Source organism: Xyrauchen texanus, chromosome 5 (assembly GCF_025860055.1).
Source record: "Xyrauchen texanus isolate HMW12.3.18 chromosome 5, RBS_HiC_50CHRs, whole genome shotgun sequence".
NCBI lineage: Eukaryota > Metazoa > Chordata > Actinopteri > Cypriniformes > Catostomidae > Xyrauchen > Xyrauchen texanus.
In genome coordinates this window covers 1,891,818-1,908,504 of record NC_068280.1, presented here as the reverse complement: position 1 = coordinate 1,908,504, position 16,687 = coordinate 1,891,818, and the positions used below count along the sequence as shown (strand labels likewise).

Genomic DNA, 16,687 nt, shown 5'->3' with positions numbered 1-16,687 from the left:
GTATGTTTATACTTCCCTGAAGAACACAATTTTGTAACAAACTCCCTTTGCTGATGAATTGTTCATGTCACATAATATTTACTAGTGATATTATTGGGGCTTTTCCACAGCACGGTACGACTCAACTTTCCACTGTGGATAGTACCTGGTACTTTTTTTAGTACCACCTCAGTCGAGTTTCCAAGCGAGCCGAGCCGATACTAAATGTGACGTCAAAATCCTGCAGATCACTGATTGGTCAGAGAGAATCGCCATTACTGGCGTCACTGTATTTGCGACACGGGACATCAACTCGCTAGTTTTAAAGTTAGCAACAGCGATAGCAGTATCATTTGTTTACACGGCTTTCGAATTGTAAAAAGAAATGTCAGTGTGCAAAACCACGCGGTGGTCAATAAACGAGGTGCAGACGTTCCTTTCGTTAGCGACGAACGAAATGACGCAAAACGAAAACGTCTTTCAGGAAGTGTCACAGCTGTTGGACCAACGGACCTACTAACAGTGCAGGGAAAAGTAAAAAAAACTTAAAAGTGACTACAGAAACATCAAGGAAAAGTGGAAGTGGTTCGACCAAATGGACGCTATCTAGACCGGCGAGCAATGGGAGGTAGAGTTTGCTGGACTGGGGTTGATCCACGATGGAGGATGGTACGTTTTGTTTTTTCACTCTAAATGTTACCTCTATATGTTAACTCTATACTCAGAGGTGGTCCCTCTCCACGAAGCCATGCAGGACCACCTCCACGCTAATGGGGAAGGTGTATCAAGCGGTGGGTCAGGCTGGTGCTGCTCTGCACACCATGGCGGTCTTGCAAGCATACCAGGCTGATCTGCTTAAGGGCCTGAGTGCAGGTCCTGCGCTCGACGAAGCATTTTCTGAGCTTTGTCGAGCTACGGACCTGTCTCTTCGTGCAACCAAACAGACAGCCCATGTTATTTGCTGGTCTATGTCCGCTTTGGTCACACTTGTGGCTCAACCTATCGGGCATCAAGGACAAAGTTAAGACTTTTCTCCTTGATGCCCCAATTTCGCCTTCTGGGCTTTTTGGAGACGCTATGACTACGGTTATCTCCAGGTTCCAGGAGGTAAAAAGCCATGAGGAAGCGTTTGGACAATCTTCCCTCGCCGCACTCAGGGGGCGGGGCCATCGTCCACCCAGTCCCACCCCGGTCCTGTTAGAAGAGAGGCTCAAAAACAGAGCATGGCGAGTCGTGCTCCCCCTCATAAGGTCTGGGGACAGGCTCGTCGCCCCCGACAGCCTCCAAAGCAAGACCTCAGGGCGGTTATTTCAAAGAGGAAAAAACCCTGAGGGTTTTACACTTAACCCGCGTGTTCTAGTCACTATGCCCCTCCCGGTACCCTCATGAATCCTCTCCTTTCCCTCTGCCTCTGGTGTTTCTGGAAGCAGAGGCTTCAAACTAAAAGTTGGGTGTACCGCTGTTTCCTGCCTTATTCCAGGACTCAGAACACCCGACATCCCCTCAACAGGAAGTTCTGAAATGTATTATCCATCCTAGAAAACCTGGCAGCGTGGAAACTTCTGCCCGGTATTTCTATGTGGGCTCTAAGAACAGTAGAAAGTGGCTACAGAATTTAATTCTCTCACCTTTTTCCGCATTTCAACGGCGTTGTCGCCACCTCCGTGAAACCGGATCAGTCAAGTCGACTAAAAAAATCAAAAAACAAAACTGCAAATCTACTGGTTAAAAGGGGCCATAGAACGTGTTCCCCTTCAGAGAGAGAGTCAGGTTTTTACACCATATACTTCCTGGTTCCTGTGGAGGGTGAGGGGTTGCGTCTGGCATTAGATTTTAAATCCTGAACTATCCAGTCTGGGTGTTCAAGTCCAAGATGCTGCCTATCAAGACGATCGTGTCACAAGCCCAACATCATGCTTGGCTGGTCACCATTGGTCTTATGACGCACTTCTTCACTGAGAAGTTCTGAGAATCCCTCTGGACCGTTTGCACATTAGGCCATTTTTGTTGTGGCTTCCAAGGGCCAAATCCCCTAGGCCAATAAGGGTTACGCTCGGGCTTCGTTCCCTTTCTATGTGGTTCAGACCCTGGTTTTCTACCTTGGGTCCCACTCTAGGTGCATCTTGTTGTTGCAGTCTGCTAACGACAGACGCCTCCCTGATGGGCTGGGTAGCGGTCTTAAGTGGTCGTCCAGCATAAGGGGATAGGAGGGTCGTCAGCTCGGTTGTCACAGTCACTGTCTCGAGTTGGTGGCTGTATTTCTGGCCCTGAAATACTTCCTCCTGAGGCTGCCATGTCTTGTGCGGGTAGACAATACAGCGGTAGCCTCTTACATAAAACATCAGGGAGATGTCACATTCTTGTCAGCTGTATTTCTGATGCGTCAGATTCTCCTTGGGGTCCAGGGCAGCTCCTGTTACTCAGGGCAACTTATATCCCTGGATGCCCGTATGTGGGAGCAGTTTTTCTGTCCAGATAGAAAATACCAACGGGGGAGTGGAAACTCCACCCTAAGGTAGTAGTTGACCAGAGTTCGCCAGCAAGGGTCTTGCCTCTTACTGATAGCGCCGTGCTGGCCAAACGGTTTGGTTCTTGGAGTTAATTTCTTTCCTCGGCGGTTCGCCTTGGGCGATTCCGAACAGGAAGGATCTTCTTTCTCAGGCACAGGAGACAATATTTCACCCCTGCCTAGAATTGTGGAACCTTTCATGCTTGGCCCCTGTAGGGTACCAACTGAGTGACACAGGGCTTTCTCCTGAGGTTATTGAGACCATTTTAAATGCTCGGGCTCCTTCCACTTGGAGCAAATTTGGGTGAGATTGTACAGGGCAGAAGAGGACCTCTTCGCCTCTATGAACAGCGCAATGTCTCCTCTACTTCTCCATGAGTCACCCATCCCCCTTGGGTCTGGACTTATGACACATACATGACCCAGAATGTATCTGTATGCGTTCCTTTCCCCGGTTTCTCTGCTCCTGGGAGCCTTTGCCAATGTTCGCCAGCAAGGGTCTTGCCTCCTACTGATAGCGCCGCGCTGGCCGAACAGGGTATAGTTCTCGGAGTTAATATCTCTCCTCAACGGTTTGACTTGGGCGATTCCAAACAGGGAGGACCTTCTTTCTCAGGCTCAGGGGACAATATTCATCCCTGGCCCGAATTGTGAAACCTTTCATTCTTGGCCCCTGTAGGGTACCAACTGAGGGACACAGGGCTTTCTCCTGAGGTTATCGAGACCATATTAAGTGCTAGGGCTCCCTCCACTTGGTACTGATCTGGGTAGATTTTACAGGGTAGAAGAGGACCTCTTCGCCTCTGTTGATAGCGCAATGTCTCCTCTACTTCTCCCCTGGGGGGGCTGATCGTGGTGGCGCTGATCGCTGATCGTCATTTTCCTCTACTAAGTTCATATTACAGAACCAGCTAACTGCCAGTTTGCTTCAGTTCTGGATTTTCTGTTGGAAGAACTGTCAGCGGGCACTTGCCCTGCCACTGCCATGTTCTATGTGGCCTCCACTTTGGTTTGCCACGCCTTGGTGGGCGGGGTGCCCTCTAAGAGGCATCCTCTACTCACGTGCTTCATTCGTGAGCCATGCGACTGTGGCCTCCTGCTAAGACTAGGACCTCTTCATAGGACTGAGCAAGTAGTCCTTGAGGGTCTGATTAAGACCCCCCTTTTAAACCTCTAGAGTTAGCGTTTGGTAGACTTCTGACTCTCAAGATGGTTTTTCTTATGGCAATTACGTCTCTAAGGAGACTTGGGTACCTACAGGCTCTGTCTCTTTTTGCCGGCCTGTTTAGAGTTTGCCCCAGGTATGACCAAAAGCATTCTTTGCACCCTCACCCTGACTACCTGCCCAAGGTGCCTCTCGCGACCCTTGGCCAGTTACTCTCTAAGCCTTCTGCTCCCTGCCGTTTGTAATGCCAGAGCAGCTAAGACTTCTCAGGCTTTGTCCAGTCTGTACCCTTCAGACTTATGTCCACCGCATTTACCAGTGGCGTAAAGTCAAGGCAGCAATTCTCCCCTTGGAAGCCGTGACCGGGTGGCGGTCACCTCCTGGCAGACTCTACGAGGTGCGCGGTCAAGCATTGCAGGTAGGTTTTAGGGCGCACTCTACCAGAAGGCTCTCCTCCTCTAAAGCCTTGGCTAGAGGTCTCCCTCTGCAGCTAGTTTGTGATGCGGCAGGTTGGTCCTTTCCGCACACACTCATTAGATTATTATAAGTTTGGATGTTCTTGCCACTCTGGGTTTTTATGTCCTTGAGTCAACATCTCAAGCTCATGTCTGAGGCCTGGCACGCTCTTGTGAGCACACTACACAACCGTAGGTGGTCCGGACAACCACAGTGCGGTGGCGTGGGTATTCTCGTTCCCAAAGCGCTCTTCAGCGCAGCATCCTAGTGTAGCTTTTTGTAAGGGGAATCTCGGGTTACGTATGTAACCCTTGTTCCCTGAAAAAAGCGGAACGAGATGCTGCGCTATTCTGCCGCACTGGGATGCCCCCAGGACTGCTCTTCAAACTAAATATCTGATGATGCACCGGTGACGGATCTATTTATAGCCACTGCGCCAGGTGCGTCCAATGATTACATCGGCAGAGGCTATAAATTCCAGTCAATGTTCATTGACGTGTTGCATACATATGCACAGCTGGTCACAACTGAGACGTGTTCCCAAAGCGCTCTTCAGCGCAGCATCTCGTTCCGCTTTTTTCATGGAACAAGGGTTACATACATAACCAGAGACATTTTTCCAGTAAAACCTTTGATATTAGGGCAAAAATCATATTCTTGATCATAATTTTTGTGTTGTTTTCCTGTAAAAATATCTAAAAATCCTTAAAGAGCAACATGCAGGTTGAATTTATAACTGAATTAATACTTTATATTGTCTGCAGAGGTCTTTTAAAAACACATATGTAGAAATTACTAATGAAATCTCATTTGATGTAGAGATTTTGATGAAAATGTGCTAGGATCTGGAATACGCCTTTCCCGCTATAGCAACGCGTCATATGACGTAGGGCGAGGCAAATAAAAGAGCTCGTGGTCAGCTCTCATTGTGGGTGTTGATGTAGTTAGAGCAGTAGTGAGAGACAGAAAGTTTTAGAGAAGCCATAATGGTAAATTATTGTGTTTGTGCTGGTTGCACGAATTCCAGCCTGTCAGGACATCGTGTCCATCATTTTCCTTCTAGAAAAAACAAGGCTTTTCGGTCTTGAGTGCGTTTTGTGCAGGTGAAGAGAGCAGACTTCACTGCGGCGTCTGTTACCACACACTTCGGTCGTTTGTGGCGCACATTTCACTCCGGAGAATTATCGACCTGGAGATTTGTTGGAGTCTCGGATGGGATTTCGGAGTAAGGACCACGTGAGGCTGATTACTGATGCTGTTCCTCGGTGCACTCGATGGAATCAAGTCCACCGTCAAAGTTTACACCGGATTTTGGCGTGGCGGACTGGAGGACCAAGTGCTAACGTTAGCAGACATTCTGTGCAACGAAAACGAGCACTTAGCAGAGTAAGTCTTACTTTTAATTATTTTAACTCTGTGTAATTTCGTAATAATAATAGTATAATATTTTTATATAATATATTTTTTATAATATTAAATATTTAATATTTATTTAGTATAATAATACAGAGAGAGGGAGAGAGACTGAGCTTTAGGACAGGTTGTCATAACGTAATTGTCTGCCTTCTGAAATGAATTTAGTAGTTTGCATAATGCTATAGCTATTGGCAGGATGCTAGCCCAACTCTCCCGTTTCCCCGATTTCAATTCAAACTGTTCTCCGCCGCCCTCCGCCTGATTTTGTATCCCCGTGAGGCTAACGTTATACTCTCCAGTAAATTGCAAGGTCCAAATGTATTACTCAATATGTAGAAATCCCCTAGATTTTTTTGACTTGTCAGAGTTGCTTTGGTTTTATATCTCTTTTTTTATTTACTGATTTATTACTGATCCAGTTGGTAACTAAGCTTGTATTCTATGTTATGTTGAGCTTGACCAGACTCCCTCGGCCATCGTCACTTCCGGTTAGTGCTTTATAGACGCGGAAGTTATTTTATCACAATTTATCTCAAAATATCGTTAATGGCTAAATATATATTACTCCAGTTCAGAAAATCTAGTTGTTTTATCATCAACATACACTATGCTATATAGGGGTGTCCAACCTGCATGTTGCTCTTTAAAACATGATCAGTTTGATTTATGTTGTTTTAGAAACAACACTGCATAAGATATTTGGGTTTTTCAGAGACTGTATTTTTAAGAAGTGGTAACAAGAGTTTTTATAGTCAAAACAAGTGAAAAAAATCGACCAGTGCTGAAGAAGTAATCCAAAGAATTTACAATACATTATTGACCTTGAGTAATCATACGGAATACGTTACAAATCACAGTTTACAGCATGTAATCTGATCACCTTACACTAAATCCTCATTCTGTCATCATGGATAAAGCAAGTAAAACTGAAGTTGTGATCCACAACTAGTTGACACATACCCAATGTGTCAACTAATGTTAGTACTAGTAGTCAGTACAACCACTAATACATAGTCATTATACAAAACATGTAGTGCACTCATTGACTCACCGTTCCCATGCATGTGTCCTTCACATCAACCCAGACTGAGTCAGATACCACCTCAGATGAGCCCAGATGGTAATAAGCCAATATCCGGAAAGAGGGCACCATGTCTTTGGTCACAGTCAGATGCAGCGCTATCAAATCATTACCTGACCGCTTGTATCGGTTGACACTCACAATCTGTCCTTTGCTAAGGACCTGATTCAAAATAAACCAAAAAGTGAAGTATCAGTGACCATTAAGGTCCCATAGTTGACTTAATTTACATTCATTAATTTAGCAGACGTTTTTATCCAAAGTGACTTACAAAATGAGGAAGGATACAACATAAGCGATTCATCTTATGGAGACAGTAACACGAAAAGTGCTGCAGTTTCAATTGCATTAGTAAAGTACTAGCAAAGACAGAGTTTTGACTGCAGTAACCTAATTAAAATGCAAGTGGTGACTGTTTTTTTTCTATTATAGCTAGCACCCACTTACCAGACTTTCAGCAAATCAATTAAGGCTCAGTCACATTTTCCTTCTGCACAGTGAAATTCTTTGGGCGAAATACAGTCATCTCAATGGATATCAGTGCTATCAGGAATTTCGACTGATGGTGTTCCAGTGGTGAAGAAATTTCCCTATGCAAATTTTGCACGGGTTCAAATTAGTTGAGCTTTGACACACGCATTTGCAGTGTTGACCAATTTGAAGTTGCTTGGTTTGGCAATGACCTCTGAACTTCACTATCCCAGGGTATAGAGTGATGCTTAAAAAAACAGGCTGCTTAACAAATGTTATTTTTGCTGGTTTCACATTCGCTTCACCTCAGCCCATGCCTTCTTCGCCGTGGAATTTCACTGTGAAAACGTAAATGTGAATGAGCCTTTCGGACTCATCTAGTTTGTTTCCCTTCCTGACACCAACAATTAGAAAGCCATTTACTCTAACCTGTGTTTTATAAACTTGCTCCTTTTAAATCTTTATTTTTACATTTGTATTTTTTATGGTAAGGGCCAACAGACTGCAGTGCATGTTGTACATATGAATTTCAAGTGCATCTAGTACATATTGAGTGTATTTTAACTCCAAGAGGGTATAATGTACACACCAGGTAAGTGAAGTCGTAAATCGTTTGAATGCCAGTACTATCCCCAAGATTCAGTTTGAATGTGACCTGTTCTCCCAGTTTTAGCTCTTTTTCTGTTACGTCAATGTGCAGGTAGTTTTTGGAGTTCTCTTTGGGTGTGTAGGAATGCACCTCAATCTCGTTCTCTGCCTGCCTGTCCATTCTGATCCGTTGATCCTTTGTTTTTACCTTCATGGGAAGACACATTTTATAACCATCAGTTATTGAACTCACACTAAAACAACCAAGCAATCTCTGGCTTTTGTCCAGGGGCTACATCCCTTACTTCTGGCACAGCTACCCTGTCACAGACTTCCTTGACCTACGAGTTTATCCATAGGCAAGTCACTGTCCTCTGAATTTTATGTGGTGACAAGGCACCATTGGCTTCAAGTGCACTTCATCACACACTGCCAACAGTGGACCATTGAAGGGCCCCTAACCCCTCATGATTTACGGTATATCGACTTAACATACTGTATTTTCATCTCCATATTCTGGATATGCAGTAACAATATTTGCTATTCAATCACCTGCTGAAAAGTCCAGCTTAGAAGAGCATGAATTTACAGATGGTGGACCAACATAGCCGTGCTGCTCACTGTAAAAAATGTGATGGGCTTTTGGGTGACTCCTACTACTGGTGGACCAATAAAGTCTTGGTTAAGATACTTTAGAAGCCTGCTGGGAACACCAGCATCCCATTCTGGTCCTTTCAGCAGAGCAAGCAGATTTTTTTTTAAAAATATAAACCTGGTTAGATCGTTCACCGTCATTGAGAATCTTCTGATACAAACCAGTTATTCATTCGACCATTCATTATGCCTAAGAGCAGCTTCCACAGCTATGAACACACACAGATGTACACAGGTCTCTCAGAAGACTAGTTATCACCTCCATGGAGAAACTCTGAAACCGATTCTAATGTAGACATCCATCCATTACAGACTCTGTTATTGATCATGACTATAAACTTGTAATGGTGGATTATGGTGCTCCTACCAGCATTGTCCTGTATCTGTTTTCAGCTTTATGTGTGATGAGACTCTTACACTGATTTTTAGGCTGCTGGATTGTTTATCCGTATTTACGGTCAGCTTGACTATCCCGTTACTGTCCGTCTTCCCCGACATATCCTCTTTTATTTTATCCACAAACAAGTCGACTCCCTCTGCTGGTGTTTGGTCAGGATTTGTCACATACACCTTTAAAAAGAGCAGTAAAGTCAGCATTCAATCTGGTAAAATTAAGACTTAAGATTTGAAGGTGAAATCTATTCATGCTTTTAATTCTAGCATTAATGTTTATATTGGAAATAAATTGGTCACATCAATAACATCAAGCCGATGCTATCAATATTTTTGGTCTATGTTTCTGGAAGACATAGACTGTAACATTTAAATACGTAAAAGTTTATTTAGTCAATTATACTAGCGTACATATAACACCAAATCTAATGTGCAGACCAAAAGTCCAGTTGATTTTACTGGAGTTTGATTTCAACTTGAATTTTAATTGTAATTTTGGTGAACAATTTTATCATTGGTGATGGTTTGAGGCCAGAACTTGCCGTACAGTTAAACCAAAGGGCATTCCTGGTTTGAAGTACTTTGGGGTCCTTGTGAAGTGAATGGAATATGGGGATTTAACTATGTGAATTCTTCCCCTTTGAGCCTCCACAATCTCATTACCTGAAACACACACACACACACACACACACACGTTGGGTTTTCATGTTTTTTGAGGACTCTTCATAGACATAATTATTTTTATACCGTACAAACTTAATATTCTATCCCCTAAACCCAACACATCCCCTAAACCCAACACAACCCCTAAACCCAACACAACCCCTAAACCCAACACAACCCCTAAACCAATCACAACCCCTAAACCCAACACATCCCCTAAACCCAACACAACCCCTAAACCCAACACAACCCCTAAACCCAACACATCCCCCAAACCCAACAGAACCCCTAAACCCAACACAACCCCTAAACCCAACACATCCCCTAAACCCGACACAACCCCTAAACCCAACACATCCCCTAACCCCAACACAAACCCTAAACCCAACACAACCCCTAAACCCAACACATCCCTAAACCCAACACAACCCCTAAACCCAACACATCCCCTAACCCCAGCACAAGCCCTAAACCCAACACATCCCTAAACCCAACACATCCCCTAAACCCAACACAACCCCTAAACCCAACACATCCCTAACCCCAGCACAGACCCTAAACCCAACACAACCCCTAAACCCAACACATCCCCTAAACCCAACACAACCCCTAAACCCAACACATCCCTAACCCCAACACAAGCCCTAAACCCAACACATCCCCTAAACCCAACACATCCCTAAACCCAACACAACCCCTAAACCCAACACAACCCATAAACCCAACACATCCCCTAAACCCAACACAACCCCTAAACCCAACACAGCCCCTAAACCCAACACATCCCTAAACCCAACACATCCCCTAACCCCAACACAACCCCTAAACCCAACACATCCCTAAACCCAACACATCCCTAAACCCAACAGAACCCCTAAACCCAACACAACCCCTAAACCCAACACAACCCCTAACCCCAACACATCCCCTAAACCCAACACAACCCATAAACCCAACACATCCCCTAAACCCAACACAACCCCTAAACCCAACACAACCCATAAACCCAACACATCCCCTAAACCCAACACAACCCATAAACCCAACACATCCCCTAAACCCAACACAACCCCTAAACCCAACACAACCCATAAACCCAACACATCCCCTAAACCCAACACATCCCCATAAACCCAACACAACCTATAAACCCAACACAACCTATAAACCCAACACATCCCCTAAACCCAACACATCCCCTAAACCCAACACAACCCCTAAACCCAACAGAACACCTAAACCAAACACAACCCCTAAACCCAACACAACCCCTAACCCCAACACATCCCCTAAACCCAACACATCCCCTAAACCCAACACAACCCCTAAACCCAACACAACCCCTAAACCCAACACATCCCCTAAACCCAACACAACCCCTAAACCCAACACATCCCCTAAACCCAACAGAACACCTAAACCCAACACAACCCCTAAACCCAACACATCCCCTAAACCCAACAGAACACCTAAACCCAACACAACCCCTAAACCCAACACATCCCCTAAACCCAACACAACCCCTAACCCCAACACATCCCCTAACCCCAACACATCCCCTAACCCCAACACAACCCCTAAACCCAACACAAACCCTAAACCCAACACAACCCATAAACCCAACACAACCCCTAACCCCAACACATCCCCTAAACCCAACACAACCCCTAAACCTCACACAACCCCTAAACCCAACACATCCCCTAAACACAACACAACCCCTAACCCCAACACACCCCCTAAACCCAACACATCCCCTAAACCCAACACATCCCCTAAACCCAACACAACCCCTAAACCCAACACAACCTCTAAACCAACACATCCCCTAAACCCAACACAACCCCTAAACCCAACACATCCCCTAAACCCAACACATCCCCTAACCCCAACACAACCCCTAAACCAATCACAACCCCTAACCCCAACACATCCCCTAAACCCAACACATCCCCTAAACCAATCACAACCCCTAACCCCAACACATCCCCTAAACCCAACACAACCCCTAAACCCAACACATCCCCTAAACCAATCACAACCCCTTACCCCAACACATCCCCTAAACCTAACCCTACCCCTAAACCTAACCCTCACAAAAAACTTTCTGCATTTTTACAGTTTCAATTAAACATTATTTCGTATGATTTATAAGCTGTTTTCCTCATGGGGACTGACAAAATGTTCCCACAAGGTCAAAAATGTCATGTTTTACTATCCTTGTGGGACATTTTGTCCACACAATGTAGATAAAACCTGGACACACACATGCACACTCACACTCGCGCACACACACACACACACTGACACACACACACTCACGCACGCACACACACACACTTACACATGCACGCACGCACACACACACTTACGCACACACACGCACGCGCACACACACACACACACACACACACACACACACACACACACACACACTCCCACACTCCCATACTTCTTACCAGATTCAGACATAACACTAACAGATATGAATATGGTTCTTTCAACAAGGTCCTCCATCTTCTGTGTCGCTGTATGAATGTGTTCCTTTTTCAGCACTACCGATCCTTTTCCATGTTTGATCTACAGAGCCACAGAGACAATCATGCTATGAAGTAAGTCAAAGGTGTTAGTGTGAAGTTCCTTGATGAATACTCACAGGTACTCTCTGGAGGGTTTCTGGGAAGTTTATTTGTTTGTTGTCTACTATTATGCCAAACACTGCAAGAGCTATCCCTTCAACTGGCTGACCGAACAAATAGCTTCAAGAGGAACAACACAGTGACATTTTCAGACATGTGGTACAAGTTTAGATTGTAGCTTCTCATAATGCAAAAGAAAATGAAGAGTATTTCAGAATTCAGCTGTTACTCTGCTTCGATGTTGACCAACAGCTCATCATCATCAATGTAGAAAAACGGTCTGTCTGGCTTCAATGTGACTTGATATCTGGGCAGCACTGTCAGATGGAAGACATAACATCATTTGCCACATTGTGCACCAAAAACACTGTAAAATGAACTTTTTCAGCAGATGTGTAAAGTGCATTCCTCTTACCGTATTCTTTGACTTCAAACTCTGCAGAGTAATTCAAATGAGGATAATTTTTAAACTTTGCTGATATTTGCCAGATCCCATGGCTTAAAATGACAGATTTTATATGAATGGTGGGAAGTAAAGAGAATATGTTAAAATCTGTTCCACTGAATTGTACAAATGAGTTTACAAGTAAAACATTGTTCTAAATGCACTGCTCAGGAAACATGTATTGGTATAGTGCCTTTCCAAAGCTCAGTGTTACAATTGATAATGAACAAATTAAAGACCAAAATATGCACCGCCTGTCCAAAAAACAAACAAAATGTTGCAGATTGGATCTAGATAAGCAGATAATTAAGAGTCTATGATTGTTGATTATTGCAGTGATTAATATGTTTCAGCTGCAACAGTTCTTTTAACTGATGCAGTATGTAGCTTCTCACTTCTTAACTCAGTGTTTCTTTTTTACGACAGAAACATTATATGGCACACGACTATCCCACATAGGCTAACCGTTGTCAATATTTTTCATTTTTCAAGAACTCTTGTCACATGTTTACTTGTAATGTTTGAAATTCGGCTATGCAAAAAAAAAAAAAAAACACAAGTCACATACAGCGCTTGCGTTAGACTTCCTCATCGTCCGTCATTTTGACTGTCAGGGTCGTACAAATTCCGACATCTATTATTACCCGTCATTTTAATTTTCATGTAATGATAATAAGACATTTAATAGCTTTTATTTTAGTTCACAGTTTTTATCACAAACTTACTGGACGAGCATACCGCAGATTATACATTTATTTATTTATGAAGAAAACAGACAAACAACAGCGGAGGCCGAACAACGCAATATTACAAAAACAAATATGATTAAATTATGAACAAAACACGTAAAGAATGAACTGAACAGAACTCAATCGACAGCTCAAACCTTAAACTCGTCTGTGCGTAATCAAGCGCATCAAGGGAGACTGATGCTGAGGTGATTATCATTAGATTTTGTGTCTTTGCCTCAGACAGACGACTTCATTTGGTTCTGGAGGCTGAACACAACGTCAAATGACATATATTGCAGAAAGCGTCACGGAGGGGCGATTTTACCAGTTTGCCATGTAAAAAAGCGGGAGCTGTGCACAATAAACAATGAAAACATGTATTTGGAAGAGAGAAATAAAGCTTGCAGTTGCTTTGATAGCAGAAAGTAATAAAAGGACTTTATGTTCATCACATGACTCGCGTGATAGACTTCAATGTATTCTGCAGCGATGACGCGAGTCATGTGATGACCCTTTACCCGTATAAATATCCCTCACTTCATAGACTTCAATGTATTCTGCAGCACTGACGCGAGTCATGTGATGACCCTTTACTCGTATAAATATCCCTCACTTCATAGACTTCAATGTATTCTGCAGCACTGACGCGAGTCATGTGATGACCCTTTACTCGTATAAATATCACTCACGTCATAGACTTCAATGTATTCTGCAGCGCTGACGCGAGTCATGTGATGACCCTTTACACGTATAAATATCACTCGCTTCATAGACTTCAATGTATTCTGCAGTGCTGACACGAGTCATGTGATGACCCTTTACACGTATAAATATCACTCGCTTCATAGACTTCAATGTATTCTGCAGCGCTGACGCGAGTCATGTGATGACCCTTTACGCATATAAATATCACACACTTCATAGACTTCAATGTATTCTGCAGCGCTGACACGAGTCATGTGATGACCCTTTACTCGTATAAATATCACTCACTTCATAGACTTCAATGTATTCTGCAGCGCTGACGCAAGTCATGTGATGACCCTTTACTCGTATAAATATCACTCACTTCATAGACTTCAATGTATTCTGCAGCGCTGACGCGAGTCATGTGATGACCCTTTACTCGTATAAATATCACTCACTTCATAGACTTCAATGTATTCTGCAGCTGACGCGAGTCATGTGATGACCCTTTACTCGTATAAATATCACTCACTTCATAGACTTCAATGTATTCTGCAAGCTGACGCTGAGTCATGTGATGACCCTTTACACGTATAAATATCACTCACTTCATAGACTTCAATGTATTCTGCAGAGCTGACGCGAGTCATGTGATGACCCTTTACTCGTATAAATATCACTCACTTCATAGACTTCAATGTATTCTGCAGCTGACACGAGTCATGTGATGACCCTTTACTCGTATAAATATCACTCACTTCATAGACTTCAATGTATTCTGCAGCGCTGACACGAGTCATGTGATGACCCTTTACTCGTATAAATATCACTCACTTCATAGACTTCAATGTATTCTGCAGCTGACACGAGTCATGTGATGACCCTTTACTCGTATAAATATCACTCACTTCATAGACTTCAATGTATTCTGCAGGCTGACACGAGTCATGTGATGACCCTTTACTCGTATAAATATCACTCACTTCATAGACTTCAATGTATTCTGCAGAGCTGACGCCGAGTCATGTGATGACCCTTTACTCGTATAAATATCACTCGCTTCATAGACTTCAATGTATTCTGCAGCTGACACGAGTCATGTGATGACCCTTTACTCGTATAAATATCACTCGCTTCATAGACTTCAATGTATTCTGCAGCGTTGACACGAGTCATGTGATGACCCTTTACTCGTATAAATATCACTCGCTTCATAGACTTCAATGTATTCTGCAAGCTGACACGAGTCATGTGATGACCCTTTACACGTATAAATATCACTCGCTTCATAGATTTCAATGTATTCTGCAGAGCTGACGCCGAGTCATGTGATGACCCTTTACACGTATAAATATCACTCGCTTCATAGACTTCAATGTATTCTGCAGCACTGACGCGAGTCATGTGATGACCCTTTACACGTATAAATATCACTCGCTTCATAGACTTCAATGTATTCTGCAGCGCTGACGCGAGTCATGTGATGACCCTTTCCTCGTATAAATATCACTCACTTCATAGACTTCAATGTATTCTGCAGCGCTGACGTGAGTCATGTGATGACCCTTTACGCGTATAAACATCACTCGCTTCATAGACTTCAATGTATTCTGCAGCGCTGACGCGAGTCATGTGATGACCCTTTCCTCGTATAAATATCACTCGCTTCATAGACTTCAATGTATTCTGCAGCGCTGACGTGAGTCATGTGATGACCCTTTACACGTATAAATATCACTCACTTTTACACATTAATCATTGCTCTTCACAATGTTTCAAAACAGCATATTTCTCTGAAAGGTGAGGAGTTTGGTTCCCTGAAATTATAACTTTTTTTCATGTATTTATTTATTTTGTGCATTTAGGAATTTTATAATTTTCACAGCACACCTGACAATCTTTCACGGCACACTAGTGTGTGTTGGGAAACACCGTCTTAAACAACTGTGGTCGTGGAAAAGAACAACAATGTCAAGATTCATGGGGCTCCTATTGTGAAAGAGTGGTTCAGGGAGCTTGACGAATCGTTTTCCCCACAGAGTCCTGACCCGTAACCCCATTGAAAGTCTTTGGGATGTGCTGGAGAAGACTTTACAGAGTGTTTCGACTCTCCCGTCGTAAATACAAGATTTTTGGAAGGAAATAAATGTTGTAACGTTGCATAAGTTTGTCGAAACAATGCATGCTGTCATTAAAGCTAAAGGCGGTCCAACGAAATAAAGTATGCAACTTTTTTTTTTTGTCCAGAAAAAGTATTTTGTATAACTTTTTTTGTCATTGCACCCCCACTGGGGATTTTTTGGAGTGAGGTGACGTCCATTAAAAACCAATTCAGCTAGATTCAGTTTAATTTAATTGGACTGAATATGATCTGAGCCAATTTGGGCAAACGTTGAAGCAGCAGATTTCACATTTGTTAAAAATGGTACACAACCAGGTACACAATCTGTTTAAAATTGCAGAAAGTCACACGGTGGACTTTGAAAACTGATGCTAGGAATATATGGGGAAAAGTAGCATGACTATTTGAGATGGTCACATATTCACAGCACTATTTGAGTTTCTCGAAGTTACCTGTATGCTCTTAATGAGCACAATACTGTTTTATGAAGTGAGAAACTGCTTCACATGATTCAGTGCACGAGTGAGTTGTTTAAATGAAGCCGACTGAATAGTGAAAGCGCTGTGATCTGGCTCATTCTGCCAGGACTGTACAACACAACTCCACGACTGAGATCCAAACACCTGAATCATCTCTTTAACATGCCGAAAGTGCGCTTGTCTGGGGATAGGCCAGGTTATGACATTGC

At 43.4% G+C, this 16,687-nt stretch overlaps 1 protein-coding gene across 1 annotated transcript in view; it reads right to left on the bottom strand.

Annotated features, from left to right (window-relative positions):
- The window catches only part of LOC127643798 (complement C3-like), a 57,006-nt gene that overhangs the window by 36,097 nt on the left and 4,222 nt on the right, over positions 1–16,687 (bottom strand). Inside the window, exons 6-13 of the mRNA XM_052126689.1 lie at positions 12,430–12,512; positions 12,244–12,331; positions 12,032–12,134; positions 11,835–11,955; positions 9,260–9,375; positions 8,737–8,889; positions 7,667–7,873; positions 6,577–6,768 (exon numbers count right to left, since the gene is read on the bottom strand). Coding sequence (XP_051982649.1) covers positions 6,577–6,768; positions 7,667–7,873; positions 8,737–8,889; positions 9,260–9,375; positions 11,835–11,955; positions 12,032–12,134; positions 12,244–12,331; positions 12,430–12,512 — 1,063 coding nt within the window. The remainder of the gene's footprint in view (positions 1–6,576; positions 6,769–7,666; positions 7,874–8,736; positions 8,890–9,259; positions 9,376–11,834; positions 11,956–12,031; positions 12,135–12,243; positions 12,332–12,429; positions 12,513–16,687) is intronic.